This window comes from Glossina fuscipes, unplaced genomic scaffold, assembly GCF_014805625.2.
Source record: "Glossina fuscipes isolate IAEA_lab_2018 unplaced genomic scaffold, Yale_Gfus_2 174, whole genome shotgun sequence".
Taxonomy (NCBI): domain Eukaryota; kingdom Metazoa; phylum Arthropoda; class Insecta; order Diptera; family Glossinidae; genus Glossina; species Glossina fuscipes.
In genome coordinates this window covers 2,339,057-2,357,322 of record NW_023998517.1, presented here as the reverse complement: position 1 = coordinate 2,357,322, position 18,266 = coordinate 2,339,057, and the positions used below count along the sequence as shown (strand labels likewise).

General features: G+C 32.8%; 1 protein-coding gene across 3 annotated transcripts in view; it reads right to left on the bottom strand.

The window, feature by feature from the left end:
- LOC119641748 (protein single-minded) overlaps window positions 1-18,266 on the bottom strand; it is a 46,954-nt gene that overhangs the window by 18,053 nt on the left and 10,635 nt on the right. The window contains exon 1 of one of the 3 annotated variants that reach the window (XM_038040583.1): window positions 8,350-8,699. The exons of the other annotated variants lie outside the window; for them this stretch is intronic. Coding sequence (XP_037896511.1) covers window positions 8,350-8,362 — 13 coding nt within the window. The 5' untranslated portion in view covers window positions 8,363-8,699. Of the gene's footprint in view, window positions 1-8,349; window positions 8,700-18,266 lie in introns of those variants that run through there. 3 annotated transcript variants of the gene reach the window in all.

Sequence of the window (18,266 nt, the reverse complement as noted above, 5' to 3'; positions counted from 1 at the left end):
TTAAATAAAATCAACCACCTTCTCTTATTTGCTTGTATGTGTGCCGTCGCGGTGTAAACCTGTGAAGATTTTTATTTCTTGTTAGCATTAAATATTTTCGGATTTGTTTTTATCTAAAAATAACAGTTGCTGTTGGCCGTTATTTTTAAACAGCACACGCTAATGTTTTTCATTCTTGATACGTTTACGTCTACGTGCGATTAAAACTCAGTATAGCAAACAGCAGCTAAATCGCTCTCTTACCCGTAAACACTTATTTACATTAAATAAATACCGCACTTTAAGACCAATAAGGGGAATAGAACGGGTGGGTTATACGCAATAATCCAAATCGAATGGCTGTTATTCACAGTTATCCTTCTGTCATACTAAATAAGCTTCATCGAATACTAAAGCATCGTTAAAGCAATTTTTATGCTGTGCCACTTAATTATTATTGTTATTCTTTCCTTATTCGATTAGGAGAAATGAAAAAGCAAAAAAAAAAAAAAAATGCAGACAAATAATACAAACACAAAACTGCTACACGATTAAGTGCCAGCGAACAACAACAATTCTCTTAATGTTTCACATAAACAAACAGAGACGTAATCTGAGATATTAGCCATTAATTCAACTAATTATTATCCGCTAAATTGTTTTTCATGGAACTCACACATAAGCCACAAGCTAAATGTTTTTAAGATGCTTTTACATGTTCACAACACTTACAGTTAAATACTTTGCATCAAAGCATCGAATAGGTTAAAGAGTGTCCGTCCATTGTGGAAAAGTTTTGGTGGAAAAATATCTCTCTACTGACTTGTAGTCAAAGAAACGTAATTATTGACTACAAACTTGTATTTGGTTAAACTCGACTGAACTTTAACCTGAAAAGCAAATTTAATGCTTGTTTTAGTTTAGTTTGCCTAACAAAAAAGTAAAACTTTAACTTTAAACATTAATTTTTATTAGCATCGTTTAAGTAATTTTCATTTATACTTTTTGTATAAATGTTTGCATTATTTGTATTTGTTGAATAGTTGTCCAAAAAATCAAAAGGACAAAAATATGTTTTAAACGAAAAACAAAAAAAAAAAAACAATACTAATAATAAAATAAATATAAGCACAAATACAAACACTATTGCAGCATTAACAAATATTAAAATAAATCTGAAAAACATTTAAATGCTTGTTAATGTATTTGTGCATACGCAACAACATATACAACAACATTGATAAAGGATGCAGAACGGGAGGAGGAGGAATGCACAGATGGCTGCTTGTACGAAAGCAGTGAAAAATCTATAAATTCGTTATAACAAAAGAGCAAAAAACGCAAATGTGCAATAAATACGGAAAAATTCGAAAAAATCACGTAAAATCGATCAGCAATACAAACTTGCAATCAAATGACCCGATACACCAATACAATAACTAATGCGGATGAATAGACTGCGAATGGTCTAAGACGAATCTTGCAAACTATCTTTCCGAGAATATGAACAAGATGTATACGAAAAGAAAAACTGAAATATTACAATAGAAATAAATGACCTAACTCGTATCTGACACTCGGAGAGTTAAAAATTAGAACAGGGAGCTAAAAGTATGCATATATTTTTTCCATTTTAGATTTATATAGCGAGTTGAGAAATTAATGTAATTCCAACAACAAATGCTGTCCGCAATATCTAAACGATTGAAATAAATCCGAAATAAGTGAAAAAAATTATAGCCGGCCTCGATCCAACATCAACTACCCTGAACAATTTCGTCGAATATAAAGATTTTTCAAGATAAGGGGAAGAATTGCTCCGATCCGAACCATTTTCAATGGCATTTCGCTCTTGAGCCAAAGTAAATTTCATCGATATATCCCCAAGGTCACGACCTGGAGATTTGGATAAGAAAACATGGACAGACGGAGAGAAACACTTATCTATCGATTCGGAAGTTGGTTTATCCCAAACCGTTCTAGGTTGTTGCATACATAGGATGGACAGACGGACAGAAAAGCTTATGGGTACCGGTATAACAACGAATCTTTCTCAAGTTCTTTCTATTTCGACAAAGTACTATGCTTGTAGACCACAAGTAGCGGGGACGGTAAATAGGACGAAACTTTCAATGTATCGCTTGTTTCCTGCGTAGAGACACACTCCTAGAGCCGCTTAAAATCTAAGAATGAAAATAATTCTAAGCGATTCCTTGATGCACAATTAATTATCAATGGTTACAGTATGGTTAAAGTATGTAGTTATAAAAACTATCCTTGTGAACGAGGAGAGTATTTAAGGCATATAGTTAAAAAAATAGACTGACACCACTCGTTTTGTTGTTCTAAATGCAAAAACTGTTAGTGCGCAAAAAAGATTCGATAAGATATGAAGCCAGTTGATGCTTGGTCTTTGCGGTTTCCAAACGTGGTTTAAAAATAGGCATGAACCACCCACAAACACATATATCTAAGAGTTACTAAAATTAAACAAAGCTATGGGCAAAGCGAAGATTTCTAAACGTAACGGAATGATTTAGATCGACCAAAACGGGATCGATGGATATGAGGTGTTCGTTGCAAGACCCAGATAGCTTTCTTATTGGTTCTCGAATGGGTTAATTGGTCGAAAATTATTGCACCATAATGGCTTGGTCTTTCTTCGTACTCTGTCGGTTGCACGCAATAACAATTTAATTTAATTGAAAATTAATTTTAATTAATTTGATTATTCCTTAATTAAAGAAATTTAGTATTTTATTATTCATGTCAGCGTCATTTATTCACCTATATACATACTTTCTTTATCGATCCCTTAACCGAAAATTTAAATAGAAATGTTTGTCAGTTAAACTAATGATGTAAGAGAAAACACTTTTCATTTCTTCTCTCCTGTATATCTTCTATTTCTTTTTTTCATTCCGATTTGTCTAGTCATTCTTTTGTCTTTCAACTATCCCATCTTCATAATCGCTCGTATATCATCATCCATACATGCTTACATATATATATATACATAGATAGAGGCATTTTTTAAATAACTGCTACAAAAAAATCAATAAAGAGTCACGTTTTAAAAAAAATCACGTTTCAATAACTGAGCGAATTCGTTTCGTATACGCTTGCACATATGTAGGCAGATAAATACTAACGTAAGAATATATGTACAATATGTACATATTGTAAAGAACATATACATGAATGCATACGTATATACGTGTAGGTGAGTTTATGTAAACAAACCAATTTCTTTTAAAGAAATTTACTTTCACACATATATCGTAAAAAAAAAAAAAAAAAAAAAAAAAAAAAGTGCCACTACTAACAATTTTATATTTATGCTTACATACGTTATTATTTGTTCATATATATATATATATATATATATATATACTCTATAACTTGGTTTATTACGTTTCTTAAACAAACATCAACTACTGGTTCTCTAGGTTTGAATAAGCAAAGTGCAAATATATACATATATATATATGTAAATATATAACTTCATATATATGTGTAAGCACTATTCAGGTATTATGTAATGCGATAGTATTATTGACTTTGAAGTTTAAGGTCAAAGTCATTAATATGTCATTGTTTTCAGTCTAAGGTAATTTCCACATGTAGACAAACCGAATTACTCCACAACATTGCAAAGCTTCTTCCTTCTTTTTGATTACGGGAACTATGGGGCGACAGTAGGCTGATCTCATTTCATTTTAAATTCGTGATCAATTCGTGGACTATGTACAGCCCACAGCCATACACACAGTGTGTAAAATTGTACACACAACGTTTTGAATGCAAGGTCGCTACTGTGAGTTTGCATCGACATATGTGTATTGAAATGAACGGCATAGGTGTGTTACCTGCAAAGGCTATCATAGATCGAATCGTTTCAAATAACGCTCCTGCGTTTCAAATAACGCTTTGCGCTCAATATGGAAGAATTAAATGAAGACATTGCAGCTTTATGTCATGAATAATTCGTGTTTAAGAAAATAATTAAAATTAATAATCTCAACTTTTGATATTATTATGCAGCCAATTAAATCAATTTTCTATCAAGGTTTTTATGGATTTTGGATTTTCCGAAAACAAATGGCAATGAATCTCAGGTTTATTGAAAATAATTTACTTTATTAGCTTTCTTCGCATTTTGGAGCTTTAACAAAGCGATAGTAAAGACGAAAATATTCTTGCAACACAATTCGGTCCACAAAAATGAAATTCCGCATAGGCTTAGTAAGTCTTCCGCGGCAAAGTAAACTTGACTACTGCCGTAATCGCATTAATTAGGTCAATCGTGGCATTTACTAAGAATATAAAACCCTAAAACGTCAACGAGTAATATTTTTCAAACGTATCAAATATAGAAAGAGAAGTTAAAAATTTCAATATATTACATAACTTATCTCAATTCCAGTTAAATAGATTATACATGTACCCTAAGGTACGTCTTAAATCCTTTAAAAGGACTGTTGGGCTTCCTAAGCGCTCTCAGTCAAGTAATGCCGATATAACGCACGCAACAGTCACCCGACCGCTCGTTCTTCAATGATATTGCCCGTCTTTAGAACAATATGACTGGTCCGTATGTTACGACTACTTCAAGATTAGCGAACACAAATGCAACTCCCTCGTTGCCGCTATTTATGCCCAGAATGACGATTAGCTCATTACTGCGTTTACATGCACCAGGAAAATTCTCTGAGCGGCCGGTCAAATGTACGCAAGAAATGGAAAATGTATGGCATGGGGATAATGGGATAATGGGGGGGATGTATGGGATCCGTTATGTCCAGATTGTAAAAAGCGACACATAAAAATGTTCCTTCATAGTTATGCATTGGCGTGAAGTCAGCCCACTGTGCATAACCCGTAGCCCACATTTTTGTCTTTGCTAAAAGACGGGCGATCTTTAAACTTGGTTCGCGCCTTTGCGAAAGCAATTGATAAATGAACGATATTGAAAGAATGACTAAATGATGAGAAAAGGTAAACAAAAATACTATATACAAACATATACATATATAAAAAAATGCTATTTGATTTTATAAAAAATTAAAAAAGAAATTTACTTTTATTATTTACCATATAGTGTATGTATGTATACATAATTGTAAAAATTATGTTCGAAAAAGCCGAAGGGCAGACGGATATTTTTAAATCGGCGCAGAACTTTACGATGATCAAAACACAAGCATGTAATATATGGAATCACGAAGGTAAACTTTTTAATTTCACAAATGGAAGAACGAACTTAGCATACAACGGGCACGATGGTGGTGGACAGTATAACAACGCATGGATACGTATGTATTAATGCTATTGTGTAACATGCATAGGAATACCTGACGGCTGTCCGATAAGGAGCACTCATCTTCGTAAATAATTTTATATTATTGACGAAAGAAAGCAAATCCGGAAATGGGCGAAAATGGAGAACAACCTGATAGCTGATGATGATGATGATGATGATGATGATGATACATAAAAACACGTCTGCATGCTAACAATACGAAAGATAAGAACAAAGAGAGTGAGAGTGGCAGGCGATAGGAAACGGAGTGAAGAGCCAAATGAAAAAAAAAATCAAGAAACTTAAAAATCAACTGAAAGATCAAAATGCATGCTAACAATAACACAAATCCATTGCACGTTTTAACATTACCGTACCAGCTGAATAATTCTATGGTTCATTCACCGCGCCTGACAGTTTATACCTTTTTTTTTTCGTTGTTTTTTCTTTTTGTTTCATAGGGATAAAAGCGCTGGTTACCCAAACTGTCATAATATCAACAAAAACAACAATATACGTACAAAATATGAATATACAAACATGCCTACAGATGCAAACTTTCGACAGCTAAACATTTCATTGGCTGTCTTCAAAATACAACAACTCATATACGAATGAGCACCAACACTAAGGACTTGTTACACAGTCTTCAATATATGTTGTATATGCTGTCTGCATATATATATATATATATATATATATCTATATTCTACCACTGCTCGCAATGCCACAATTGGAATTGGAACTGAAATTTGTTTTTGTTATCGTTGTTGTGTTGTATCGTTGCGCTTGTGTCGAAATTGCTTTTGTTGTTAATTCTTTTTTCATTTTTTTTTTTTTTCTGTTTTTTGTTTTGCTTTTTCGCGTTTCTCTGTGTATACGTTTCAAGGCCCGCCTTACACATTCATTGTATACATCAGTCATGACGAGAGCGTAGCATATGTCTAGTTAACTGGCAACGCCTTTAATGATATTTGAATAGTGTACTCACACATTCGATATGTGTGTGTATGCATAGGTTGGGTACACATTATTTATATATGTATATGTGTTGTGTATATATATATATATATATATATATCTACATTTATGTGCCTGTGTGAACGTTTCCGTTTAGCTTTCTCTTTCATCTCTATGTGTGGATAAACACTTTATGCCAATTGCGTTGTTGTTGTAATTTAAATCTTTACATGCATACACATAAACACATAGGAGTACATGTGGAAGTTCTGTCGCCTAACAATATTTTGCCGAAAGTCATTTCATTGAAGGAGAGGGTCTTGCTCTTGCATCATCTCATTAGCCAAGTCAGTGAGTTATATGCATGCATAAAAAAGAAATTCAATGTCATTATTATAAATGTATTTACATTTCTTTAAATTCTCTTCTTATTTTCATAAAGTTGTGCACACAGATAATAAAGTACAGTAAATAAATAAAAAAATTGCGTCCTTCTCCTTTTGAATCAAAAAAAAAAAAAATGTTCATTCGATTTACAATATATACTTATAGAATAAACGTTTAACTAACAGTAAGTTTTAGAGTAAAGGAACAAAATTTTCATTTCGAATTTTCTGTTTACCATACATTTCGCTTTTGACATATACCACTTCGTAAAAACAGAAATCTGTAATTAGTGAAAATGCTGTGATTTCGAACTCAGTCATTTAATTAATTGAATTTGCAAATGTATATTATATTTTCGGACAAGACAAAAAACGAAAATTTGAGCCATACTACTGGAAAGAGTACACATCTAAAATTGCTACGAGAAGCTTTAGCTCACTCCCTTATGTACAGGATTTTTTTCGGGACATTTTTGCCGCTTTTGATAGGTGACGCATCTTTACGAATGAAGGCTCTTATGTGAAATGTGTGCGCCTATTGATATGACTTGAAAGCAAAATGTCTATAGAGCCAAATGAATGGCTTTTCCATTTGTTTTCCTTCCAGTTTCAAAGAAACAGCTAAGAGGGGTTGCCTTTTCCATCTTCTTCCTGTCAGTTATAACATATTTAAGCGAAGATCTTAGGTATCGCTGCCTGTTGAATTATTTTTCTCATTATATTTAATTGCGCATATGAACTAATAGCAACCAACACCACCCTTTGCCTAATATTTGTGTGTTTATAACTTCTTTTTTTTTATTAAATAAAAACGAGAAGAAGGAAGGAGAAGAAGTTAAAAGCGAGTGGTTAATAATGATTTCAATAAAGTAATACGATACAGCGAACTAAATACAAGTGGTGCACGATCCTTCAGGGGCTCCTTTGCAAAGGCATATGTGCTTTCAATTTTGTAACGATAATCATATTAAGAACATGCAATTAGGACCAGTATATAATTGAATAATTGTTAAGTAACAAATGGAATAATAAATATAATAGAAGTTATCACGAATATATACGTCATGATTTGTTCATCCGTCCTTGTCGGATTATCTTATAAAATTTTCCCATTATAAAGGTGTATTTGCCAAAATAATTTATTTTAGAGATTAGTTTTATTATTTTGTCAAGTCGTTCAATTGCAACCTCTACTTTCGTATTACACATGCTCTACATTTGAAGAGTATATGGGTATATAGTCGATGAAGTCGGCATATTTAATTGATTAATTAACTCATGACCCATAAAAGTTGTGTTTCTCCGATATACTGTTGATTCAGATTAAGATTCAGAATTGCTTTAAATTTTAAGCTCAGTTGCCTGTTCATTTATTTAGTCGATTCGAAAATAGAAACAAAAGTTTGAGAAAATTGCCAAATTTTGAAATATTTTCATCCATTACTTAAAAATTGAACACAAATAATTCCATTGTAATGAACGAAAAGTTTTTTTTTTTATTGAACTTTACGACAATGTCTAAAAAGTATTGAGCTTGCTAGGAGGCAAAAATTCACACGTCTTCTTTTTGGTAATGTCATGGAACCAACTAAAGTTGTTTTGTGACGTCTTTAATACGGCATTTACTTTAGTAATGCTTACACAGCTTCAAATATACATATATGGTGGTAATAAACATAAACGCTATACAATAAAACAAATTAAGAGAAACAAATAATTTACTTTTCAAATCCATTTCCTATTAAATTCTGTGACTGCATTAATAAAAGTTGTCGTATACGAGATGTTTGCCAATCGTTGTTGTTGATGTTGTAGTTGTTGTTAAAAACATTTAACCATAACTGTCCGAACAAAGGTACAAAAACACAAAACATAAAAAGTGTCGAGCAACTCAAGCAATTTAATAAAAAAATACATTAGTCAAGAAAACAATAAGGCGCACGCACACACACATACATTAATATGTATATGCAGATACAGGCATACATACGCGCGCGCAAGAAATACAAACAAAATGTAAAAGTCAAGTTGAAATGTTCATTTTAAGCAAATATGGAATCAAATTACTCAGGATATTTCATTTTTGTTTTTCTTTGTTTTTTTTTTTTTTTTTATTCACTGTTATAATAAAAAAAAATAAAATAATAATAAAAAAAAAAAAAAAACACGCGACAAAGAAGCTCTTAACTCTCAGTTGGACATTTTTTTCATTTTTTTTATTTTACTTGTAGAGAGAGTGCATGGCTTGTAGTCGTTGTACGGATCAATCAATTGTTTATTGTTGATTTTTACTTTTTTTATATTTATTTTATTTTTTTTCTTCATAAGAAAAGGAAAACTTTAAACTCGTATTAAAGGTTGATGGCGACTAAAGTTGTCGCAACTTAATGCTCGACCGCTTCGGAATTAAGATCGAGCTTCCAAATTCAACTACAAAAGCCAGACAGTCATATAAATTTCTCATACACTACAACATGCAACAGTTATACGAACATACGGTTAACGTATATTTGTATATTTGTATATATATATATATATATATATATGTAAATGTATACATTTAGTTCTTATACAAAAACCGTTCAAATGAAGTTCAGTAGCTTGATTTCTCTTCTTTATAACTCTTCTAGTTAAGAGTATAATTCTCAGATTCCAATGTCGCCTTCAACTTGGGCAATGTCACTATTAAACCAAAATAAACAAACACAACTCCAAGCTCAACCGTATCGCATCGTATACCCGCATATTAATAAAAATAAAAAATAAAAAATAAAAATATTATGAATACTTATTAATGGTTTTGTACATATGTATGAGATGCACCTCTATACGTTTAAATTAATTGTAACAGCGACTGTTAATGCAAATGTATTGGCGTAGTGCTATTTAATGTAGCATACATATATGCATCATCTGACATATATATGTGTACATGAATATGATACAAATATTAACAACGACCGCACCGAACAGCACAGCACAGAACAGAACTGTGTCCGTGACTTTTGTTGACTTTGCACAAAATTGCATTTTGTATAAAATTTCACTTAATATATTTTTATTTTTTTATTTTCTTATTTTTTTTTTTTTTTTTTTTTACATTTTACTTTCTTCGTAAATCATTTACCCCAAAACTGCAAACAAAAGTAATAAGTAAGTTCTGCTTATTGCCTTGAAGCGAATCTTTTAATACTTGGAAGTTGAATCAGAAACTTTTCTCTTCATTTTAACTTTGTCAATCAGTTGTTAGATCGGTATCAGTTTTATCCAACAGCAATCAATATATCCTGACAAATATTTTTGTAACAAAGTTGATTATATTTATCCAAGTGTCAGTCGCTGATAATAACCGGTTGAGGGATCTATGTTTTTTGAAATATTTTTTTTTTTTTTTTTTTTTGTTGACATTTTCAACCATTTATTATAAGGATAATTTCAGCTCATTCGCGAGTTTATGCTAAGAAAGTTTGTACTAAATCTATCCGGTATCGCGTAGTTTAGAACAACATTCGATAAACACACGGAAAGCGTCTTATTGGATGTGCGTGGGATAATAAAACAGACCCACAGCGTCTGCTATGGGTTACATTAATATTTTGAATAATTTTACGTCACTTATTTTCACCCTTTAAAGTTGGCGGCCCTACTGCAGACCTCTACACGAGTAGCATGATGTAAAGTTTTTTATGAACCGATGAAGGGGATAAGGGGATTTAATTACTGATCTGATTGCTTCTTTAAAATATTTTTGATGGTTATTTTCCACAAGCAATATTCGTTCTTGCCTACGTACAGTCCATCAAAGCCCACATTGTAAAGCAGTTGCTTCGAAAATTTAATTGAGAAAGTCATGGCAATTATTGTCACGAAGTGTAAATTTTCTACAATGTCATGTCCTGGCATTTGAAGAAGTTATTGAAAGTGATCAGGAAAATGTGGCGAGCTTTTGGTAACCGTAGATCTTGCTGTTATGGCTTCTAAAAAAGAATAACTTGATATTTTCGTCTTTACCAACAGAATTATTTTGTGCTGATGATGTATTTTCATACCGTAATTGTGTCATGTCCTACCGATTTAAATACTAATAATTGCGTAAGTCTTAATAAAAGAACTCAAAGTGATTTGCTCATATGGATTTGCTTACTGACTACAGATAAGGTTACAGATATTGTTAAAAGTTGGAAAAGCAGCCTTACTCTCAAAGAAGGTATTGTTTGCACATTGAAAATCAAACGGCAGATCGTCATAGGAAATGTGCAATAAACCCGCACCGTCAATGTCATCAAAAATCATCGGATCACCGCCTGAGTGGCCGGGTATACAAAGGATTTCGAGTAAAAACTCAACGGTCGTGGATTCAAATCTCAATTGGGGTATAGTTTTCCGTAAAGCCGTTAGATAACTCTAAGACTTAGACTTTAATGCTTTAAGATTTTAGTCTTAGAATTTATTTCTGCAAGTTAATAACAATAATAACAACAAGTAAGACAATTATATTCGGCGGAGGCCGAGTCTGGCGTACCCACCATTCTACTCTCCAAGTTCGTTTAGTTGATACCCATATCGCTAGTATGCGAAAAATCTGCCATAAATGATACGCGCTTAAAATAGGTACAATTTCTAAAAACGCATACAAAACTACATTAAAAATTTGCAAAAAGGTTGTGTCTGTGCCCACGATTCTGCTTGAAATAGTCGAGAACCGAGCAAATCCTGAATGTTTAGTTGTAAGCGGAACGATATGGAGAGGAACATTTTTTACGGTCAAAGAAGCTATCGACACTCGCTTAAGTAATTATAGTTTCGAACAGCCCCAACACCCCCCTATTTTATCTATTACATAGAGCGAATTCTATAAATTTACACACAAACGTGATTAATTATTTATATTAACGCTAAAAAAGCTCAACTACAACTTATATTTCCTTCCAATAACTTAATTAATTCTCGAGAATCCGACAAGAGTAATCAAGTAAGCAAGCATGATAACAAGCATGATGGTCTCAAACTATTCCTGTTACTTGCACATGTAAGCCACAACTTATTGATAAAAAAATTTATTGCGAATTGAAGGCCTTTCTCAACCGGACCGAATTGCTTCGTTTTCAGCCAATTTCTGTGGCGCACCTTGAGTAATACACATAAAAAAAAATAGTTTTGTACTTTCACGACGAGCTCAAGCGTACCAGCAACAACAAAAATACTGTCAATAACTATTCACTCCGTGTGTCATCGGGCATCGTGGGTTCGAGACTTCACAGATGGAGCCTAGAATAGGATGATTGGGTATGTTAAGCGAGAAGTTCTTTAAAATATAAATATTTCATCCCGTTGGACGAATATCTGAAATTTTAAAATTTTTCACTTCCTTTTGAATTTTTCATTAATTATAATAAGTTTTAGTTGATTGTTAGGTTGTTCGGTAAGACATTCCGTTTTTTCCTAGCAGCCAAGTTCAGATTTAAGCCGCATTATTGTCTTCATACATTTAATAGCTGATAATTGTGATGCTTGTGTGCAAGAAAACTTTGTTTGATTCACATACGTTACATTTATTTTCTAAGCAAGAAAAAATTTATGGAATGCGTATGCAGGCGATCAATAAAGATAAAGGCATTAATTGAAGCCTTCCGCCGAAAGACAACTTGTGAGATCACTCTACTGCTCATTATAAAATATTTGTAAACTGTAAAGAAATCGGCATTTGTTTTGGCAAAGCAACCCAAATTTCGTTTCGACTCCCCCGATATAATTACACCTATTATTGTAACTAGAAAAAAAAACTATCTCTAAACCCTTAAATTTCAACAGAAACATTATAAATAAAATAAGCAACACTATCGCCTTGCACGAAGCCAATACTAAAATTTTTTTGTTTCGAAGTCATATTGGTCTTTTGAGAAATGAGCGAGCAGACCTAGCGGCTAGATCCGCAGTATTCGCATCTTCAATTATTGCCGACACAATGAGAAACTTTGACCTTCAAAAATATATTAGGAAAAAAATTGAAGAGAAAATTGATGAAAAATATCAACAGTACTACCATCTTCGCTATTCACTTCACTTATTCGAACCTCCACATATTTAGCCCAAGTCGAGAAAAACGAGACCAAAATATTTGCAATGGATTCTTAAGAGTTCTACTTTTCCTGTCTGCGATTGTGGACAACATCTTACGATGGGTGCCAACACCTTTCTAATATTTGAAGATTAATTTGCGGAGCATCCCCATGCTTGGCCCCATGGACATCTTGAAAATACCTTTAGAACTCAATGTCAATAAAATATTTAATTTTACTCAAACTGCTAAAAAATTAATCTTCTAATATACCTAAGACCAGAAAAGAGCAAGAGCTGATAACCTTAGTTTGCTAGGACTCGCCCTACTTTTAGCCCTAGAAATTATTCTTTTGCTCTAAGTAATAATAATAATAATGGTTAAGTATAATAATTTGTTAAGTATTTTTTTTTTTGGTAATTTAAAAATGATCCAAGGCAGCTTCATCTTTATCATAATAAGTTCAAAGTCCCCCTAAACGAAAAGCAAACTCATCGATTTTTTGTCACAAGTGCACGAGTTCGTTTTGCTGCTATTAAGAAGTTCTAGAGCAAAAACCGAAATGCCTTACAATTAAATTATTTTGCTAATCGTATACAATTTCTCGTTTGGTTGGCGCAAAGGCGCGTGGCATTCGCTTTCATTATTATTTCAAGGTATATTAATTTTGTTATTATTCCTGTAACATCGTTCTCTTGATCACTCGGCGACCATTATTCCAATCAAGTGTCAAGTGTCTTATTCACCAGTGCGATTCTCAAAAAGTAAGACAACCTCGAAAAGGATAACCGAAAATTTTACATAAGAACGGCAATAGAGATTATTGAGGAGCTAATCTTTTGTTTAAACCTTAAGAACTTTACCCTCTGGTCATTTTCTTTTTTACATTACATGCTTAGTAATTCGCAAAGCTGGCATCCTTAAGTGGTGAGAAAATATCAATAATCGGACAGGGGGTATCAGTTGCAGTAATTGCTTTAATGGGACAAAGAATAAGCTTTACATATAACGGGACTCGGGTTTATAGTATAGCAAAACCCTTAAGCTTGCTATCTCATTAACGGGCGGAACATCTTAGCATGCATTGCTCGCTTAGACCAGAGTGACATCAAAATCGTACGATCGCAGTCTCGTAGTCTCTTATTTTCATATTTCTATAGTTTTCTACCTTCTCGGCTAGCTGCGGTGCAACCAAAGAAAAAAGTATATACGTCGATATTAATGATTAAAGCTTAACGTTCTCAGGTCTTTGAATTAATTTAATTTTCATTCGTTATCGATAAAAATTGACACTTGAAGAAAATTTTGTTTCAATGGAAAGTTTTTATTTTTAAAATTTAAGGACACCCTTCAAATCAAACAGCAGCGTTTATGTAACTTTGAAAATATTATAATAAGAAACAAAAATATATTGTCATGATCACGTTCATTGCGATAAATCGAAGCTGTTTGATCGGGATAAGAAGCGGTAACGCAAACATAAAAGGACAACAATTTGTAAATTGTGTGGATAAGCAAGTAGACATCATGTTGTAAACATTTTAAATTTTTATATTAAATATGTACGTGTACATATGTGCACATATGTATATGCATCATTAGGGAAAAAGGATATCTTCTATCCCTGGAGGAGAGAGAGAGAAGGAGAGGCAGAGGCAGAGGCAGAGAAACGGCAAGAGTTTATATTGGTAACATTGTCTTGCTGTCCTATGCGTTACATTGTGTCTTGTCTGCTATTATTTTTATTGTTATCCTCCTATCGGATATCTCGCGGTTACCCGCATTCGCGTTTTAAGTGTTTTATCTTATTTCTTTGATTTATTTTCTTCCTTTAAAAAAAAAAAAAAATAAGTAAAGATTTTTACGTGAATTTAAGGGTTCACTCAATTAAACGAGGAACGGGGTTAAATGTTCACGAAAAATACACGGTCTTGAAGACGCACACATGACATGCATCACATATGTAAAGTTTTGCGTAACTTTCCAAAAAAAAAAAAAAAAAAATTTACTTCTTTTTAATTCCAAGTAAGAAAGTTATAGTGACCTTAAGATAAATTGTGAATATTCGCCCATCATAAGCAATTTTTTCTCAACCGAAAGCCTGTTCGCAGGTCGTTAAGAACCATTTTTACTCTACGATTCTTGACTACAGAAAAAGTCACATATCTGCTACCATTAGCTAGCTATTAACCAAAACGGGCCATTGGTCTTTTGGTTTCATCATTACCTTAGTTGCTGGATATATAAACGATATCAATCTAATTCTGATCTCTATCGCTATCGATCATATATAGCGTATGGTAACTCTGCATATTCTCACAAAATTGGTTAATTTTACACTATCAATGAATCACTTTACTAAATACCTCAAAGTCCGATATTTAAAGAAAAATTCCTCAAGGATTATTTAAATAATTTTTCAGTCCCATGGTTACTATAAATTACGACTTTGTTTAATTTATTTGTAACTTATATTCATTCTTGTGAATATTTGAATATAAATGATGAGTATCCAAAATTCGCCTCTAAGGGAGCATTGTTCTTGCTCACTTGTTATTCATAACATTTTCGTTGGTTCCTGGTTTATATCTTAAGTTACATGTTTTTTTTTTTTTTCTTAAGGTTTCATTTTTATTTGTATTCAAATTTTCATTTTTCATACGGAATATTACGTAAGCAACATAATATTCTATTATTGTTCTCTGGGAGAAAATGAAATTCTATGCCATGACAAGAGTTGTAGGCGATGATGTTCACAACAAAGAAATCTTTTAAAATACAACTCAATTATGTATATTTATATGTTTGTTTGATTATAAGTAGTTACGAAATCTGAAACTGTCGTATTGTATATGCTTGCTTACACACACACACACACACACACACACATCTACTCAATAAAGTTGCAATTGCGCGTTAAAAATAATTGAAAAGAAAACCTTATTGGGTAGATGATTAGGTCATCTATCGAATTGTAAAAGAAAAAAAGAAATAAGTGAACATCACATAAGCACATACAAACATTCAAAAAATCGCAACTATTATTCTCAATAGGCAAAGGAGTGATGCGATCTCACGTTCATCAAAATTACGATCACAATCAGCAGAGACAGTTTCAACATAAGCATGCGTTCCAGTCGTCGTCTCTGCTCAAAAATAAGATTTCCTTCCTTTGGAGAAGTGTGTAAAAAGTTGTATTGACTAGCATTTGTCGTTTGCTTATAAAACTGAGCAAATGGTATACTCAAAATTTCTGAAATTGGATTTTCAGAAGCCATTACGACGTCAAACCAAGAATCCAATTATAAGCTCCTGCATAAAAGGTGATCAGCACTATAGTGAGCTGTTTACAGATGTGTTTAGAAATACCAAGCTCAAGTACCTTCCTCTCTGCTTACTATTTGTGTTTACTATTAACGTGTTTACGACGCCCCTTTCATAAACTTTTCCAAATGCCGATTCCGCATAATGTCTTTCCTTTCTTTGCCCGATCAGTGGCATTAAAGTCTTTACCATGAAAAACGATTATACCCCACAAGGAAATTTTCACCGGTCTCTCATTTTGTAATTGTGTGTTTGAGTTGAGTAGCTAATCTCAATTTATGACACATTAGATTGTTCGAAAAGTGATTTCATTTTTTCCCAATGCAAAAAGTTTGCTCGATTCTAAGCAATGTTCGGAGCGCCATTGAATATTTGATATAATCATTGAGGTGGCGCGTGATAGGCGCGTGGCCAACTTTTTTAAAATGGCTGGCTCCTCTATAGGCCTACACCATTGGTTAACTTAATTTAAAACTGTAATAATATTTATGATAATATTTATATAAGATAATAGTAATGCCTGAGTGGCCGAGTAGGCAAGAGTCTCGACTAACAACTCAATGGTCGTGAGTTCAAATCTCTTTTTAATAAAGCCGAAAGCCTTTAAGAGTAAAGTCATCGAATTTATTCTCTGACTAAATTTATAATAATAATAATAATAAAACAAGCAAGAACATCATAGTCGGGCAAGGCAGACGATTGAATACCCTACACCACATTGTCTAATACAATTCTTAATTTTTATTCTAGAACACACCAGTTGTACCTTGTTTCTATATAAAGCTAATTTTTCAAGTGTATTCATGAGGAAGCAGACCCAAACGCAACCTAATGTAGAATAAGTTTAATCCTTACATAGGGCAGGTCCCAAAAATAGGCCGGGATGGTCCAAATTTGGCAGAGTTAAGTTTTTTCTGTTAAATTACGATTATAATATAATTTTCATTATGAAGCATCGAAGATTATATCTTTTTGTCGTACGAACTCCAGTTTCCGTTATATGAGAAGTGGTTTAAAAAATGCCACAGCCGTTTTCATACCAATTTAGAATGCCGATATACTTCTACTTAGCCACTTTTGCCGACGCTGATGATATTTAAGAGTGTTTAACGATATGTGGCACAAACTTTTTCCAAACGGAAGACCCGTCTAGCGTCGTCACCGTTACCATTTCTGCCATCAATTTTCTACGGTCTTGCCTGTTCGGTGGTAAGCGAGCGAGCATGGCTAAAGATTCAAATATATCTCTGGCCTTAGCGTTCGCCCATTTGCTAGCCCAATCATTGAGGTATGCATATGGGAAGCATTTTCAACATACATCATCACTTTTTTGTAATTGAAAAGGTATAAGTGCTGCTCAAGCAAGAAAAAAATTATCGTATGTGTATGAAGAGAATGCATTGACGTCTTTTCCAAAACAAAATTCGAAGATATTTCTTTTTACATCTATATTTGAAGAAGAAAATCCTACACACTTCACTTCAAACATTCAATAATATTTAAAAAATTATTGCGGTTTTATTCGATAGAAAACTGCAATCGGCAGAAATATGGATAAAAAGATATTAAGAAACAAAAGTTGTGTTTTGGCAAACGCTGACGTGCTGGCATTTTCTTTTTACAAAATTTCTCTTTTTAGAATAACTTTACATATGTACATATATATGTTCTTGTGAAATTGTCGGTGTATGTTTATAGAAAAATAACGCTACCGAGTGCCATCAACTCGTTACGAACCTTCGACAACGAGAACCATCAAACCAAAATGCAGGTTCGATATGGGCGAGAACCGGCGAAAACGGACCCCCTGTTTATTGAATATTTGATTCGCAAGGTCGGTAAACGCATTGTTTCTCTCCGCTAACATAGAGATAGAGATGAAGACTGAATGATAAAAATTAAATTCAAATTTCTATGAAAATAAACTTAAAACGTAACGATTAAGTGACATTCGTCAAAATTTTATTATTTCGAGTAATATAATAAACAAAATGCACAAATCGCTTCGAAAACTATATTAAAAACTGCAATAAAACTTAATTGTGCGTAGAAAATTATGGATTTTCTTAAAAAAAAAAATGAATAAATAAGCAAAACAAATATCACCCACATATGTACAAGTAGAAACAACAACAATGCTCGTCCATATGTATATAAATGTAAAAAGATATCGATTATAATCACCTTAAGACGAAACGTATGTAGCCCCTAGCTGGGCATCAAAGAAATTTTTCTATTAAGGCAGCACCCTCATGAA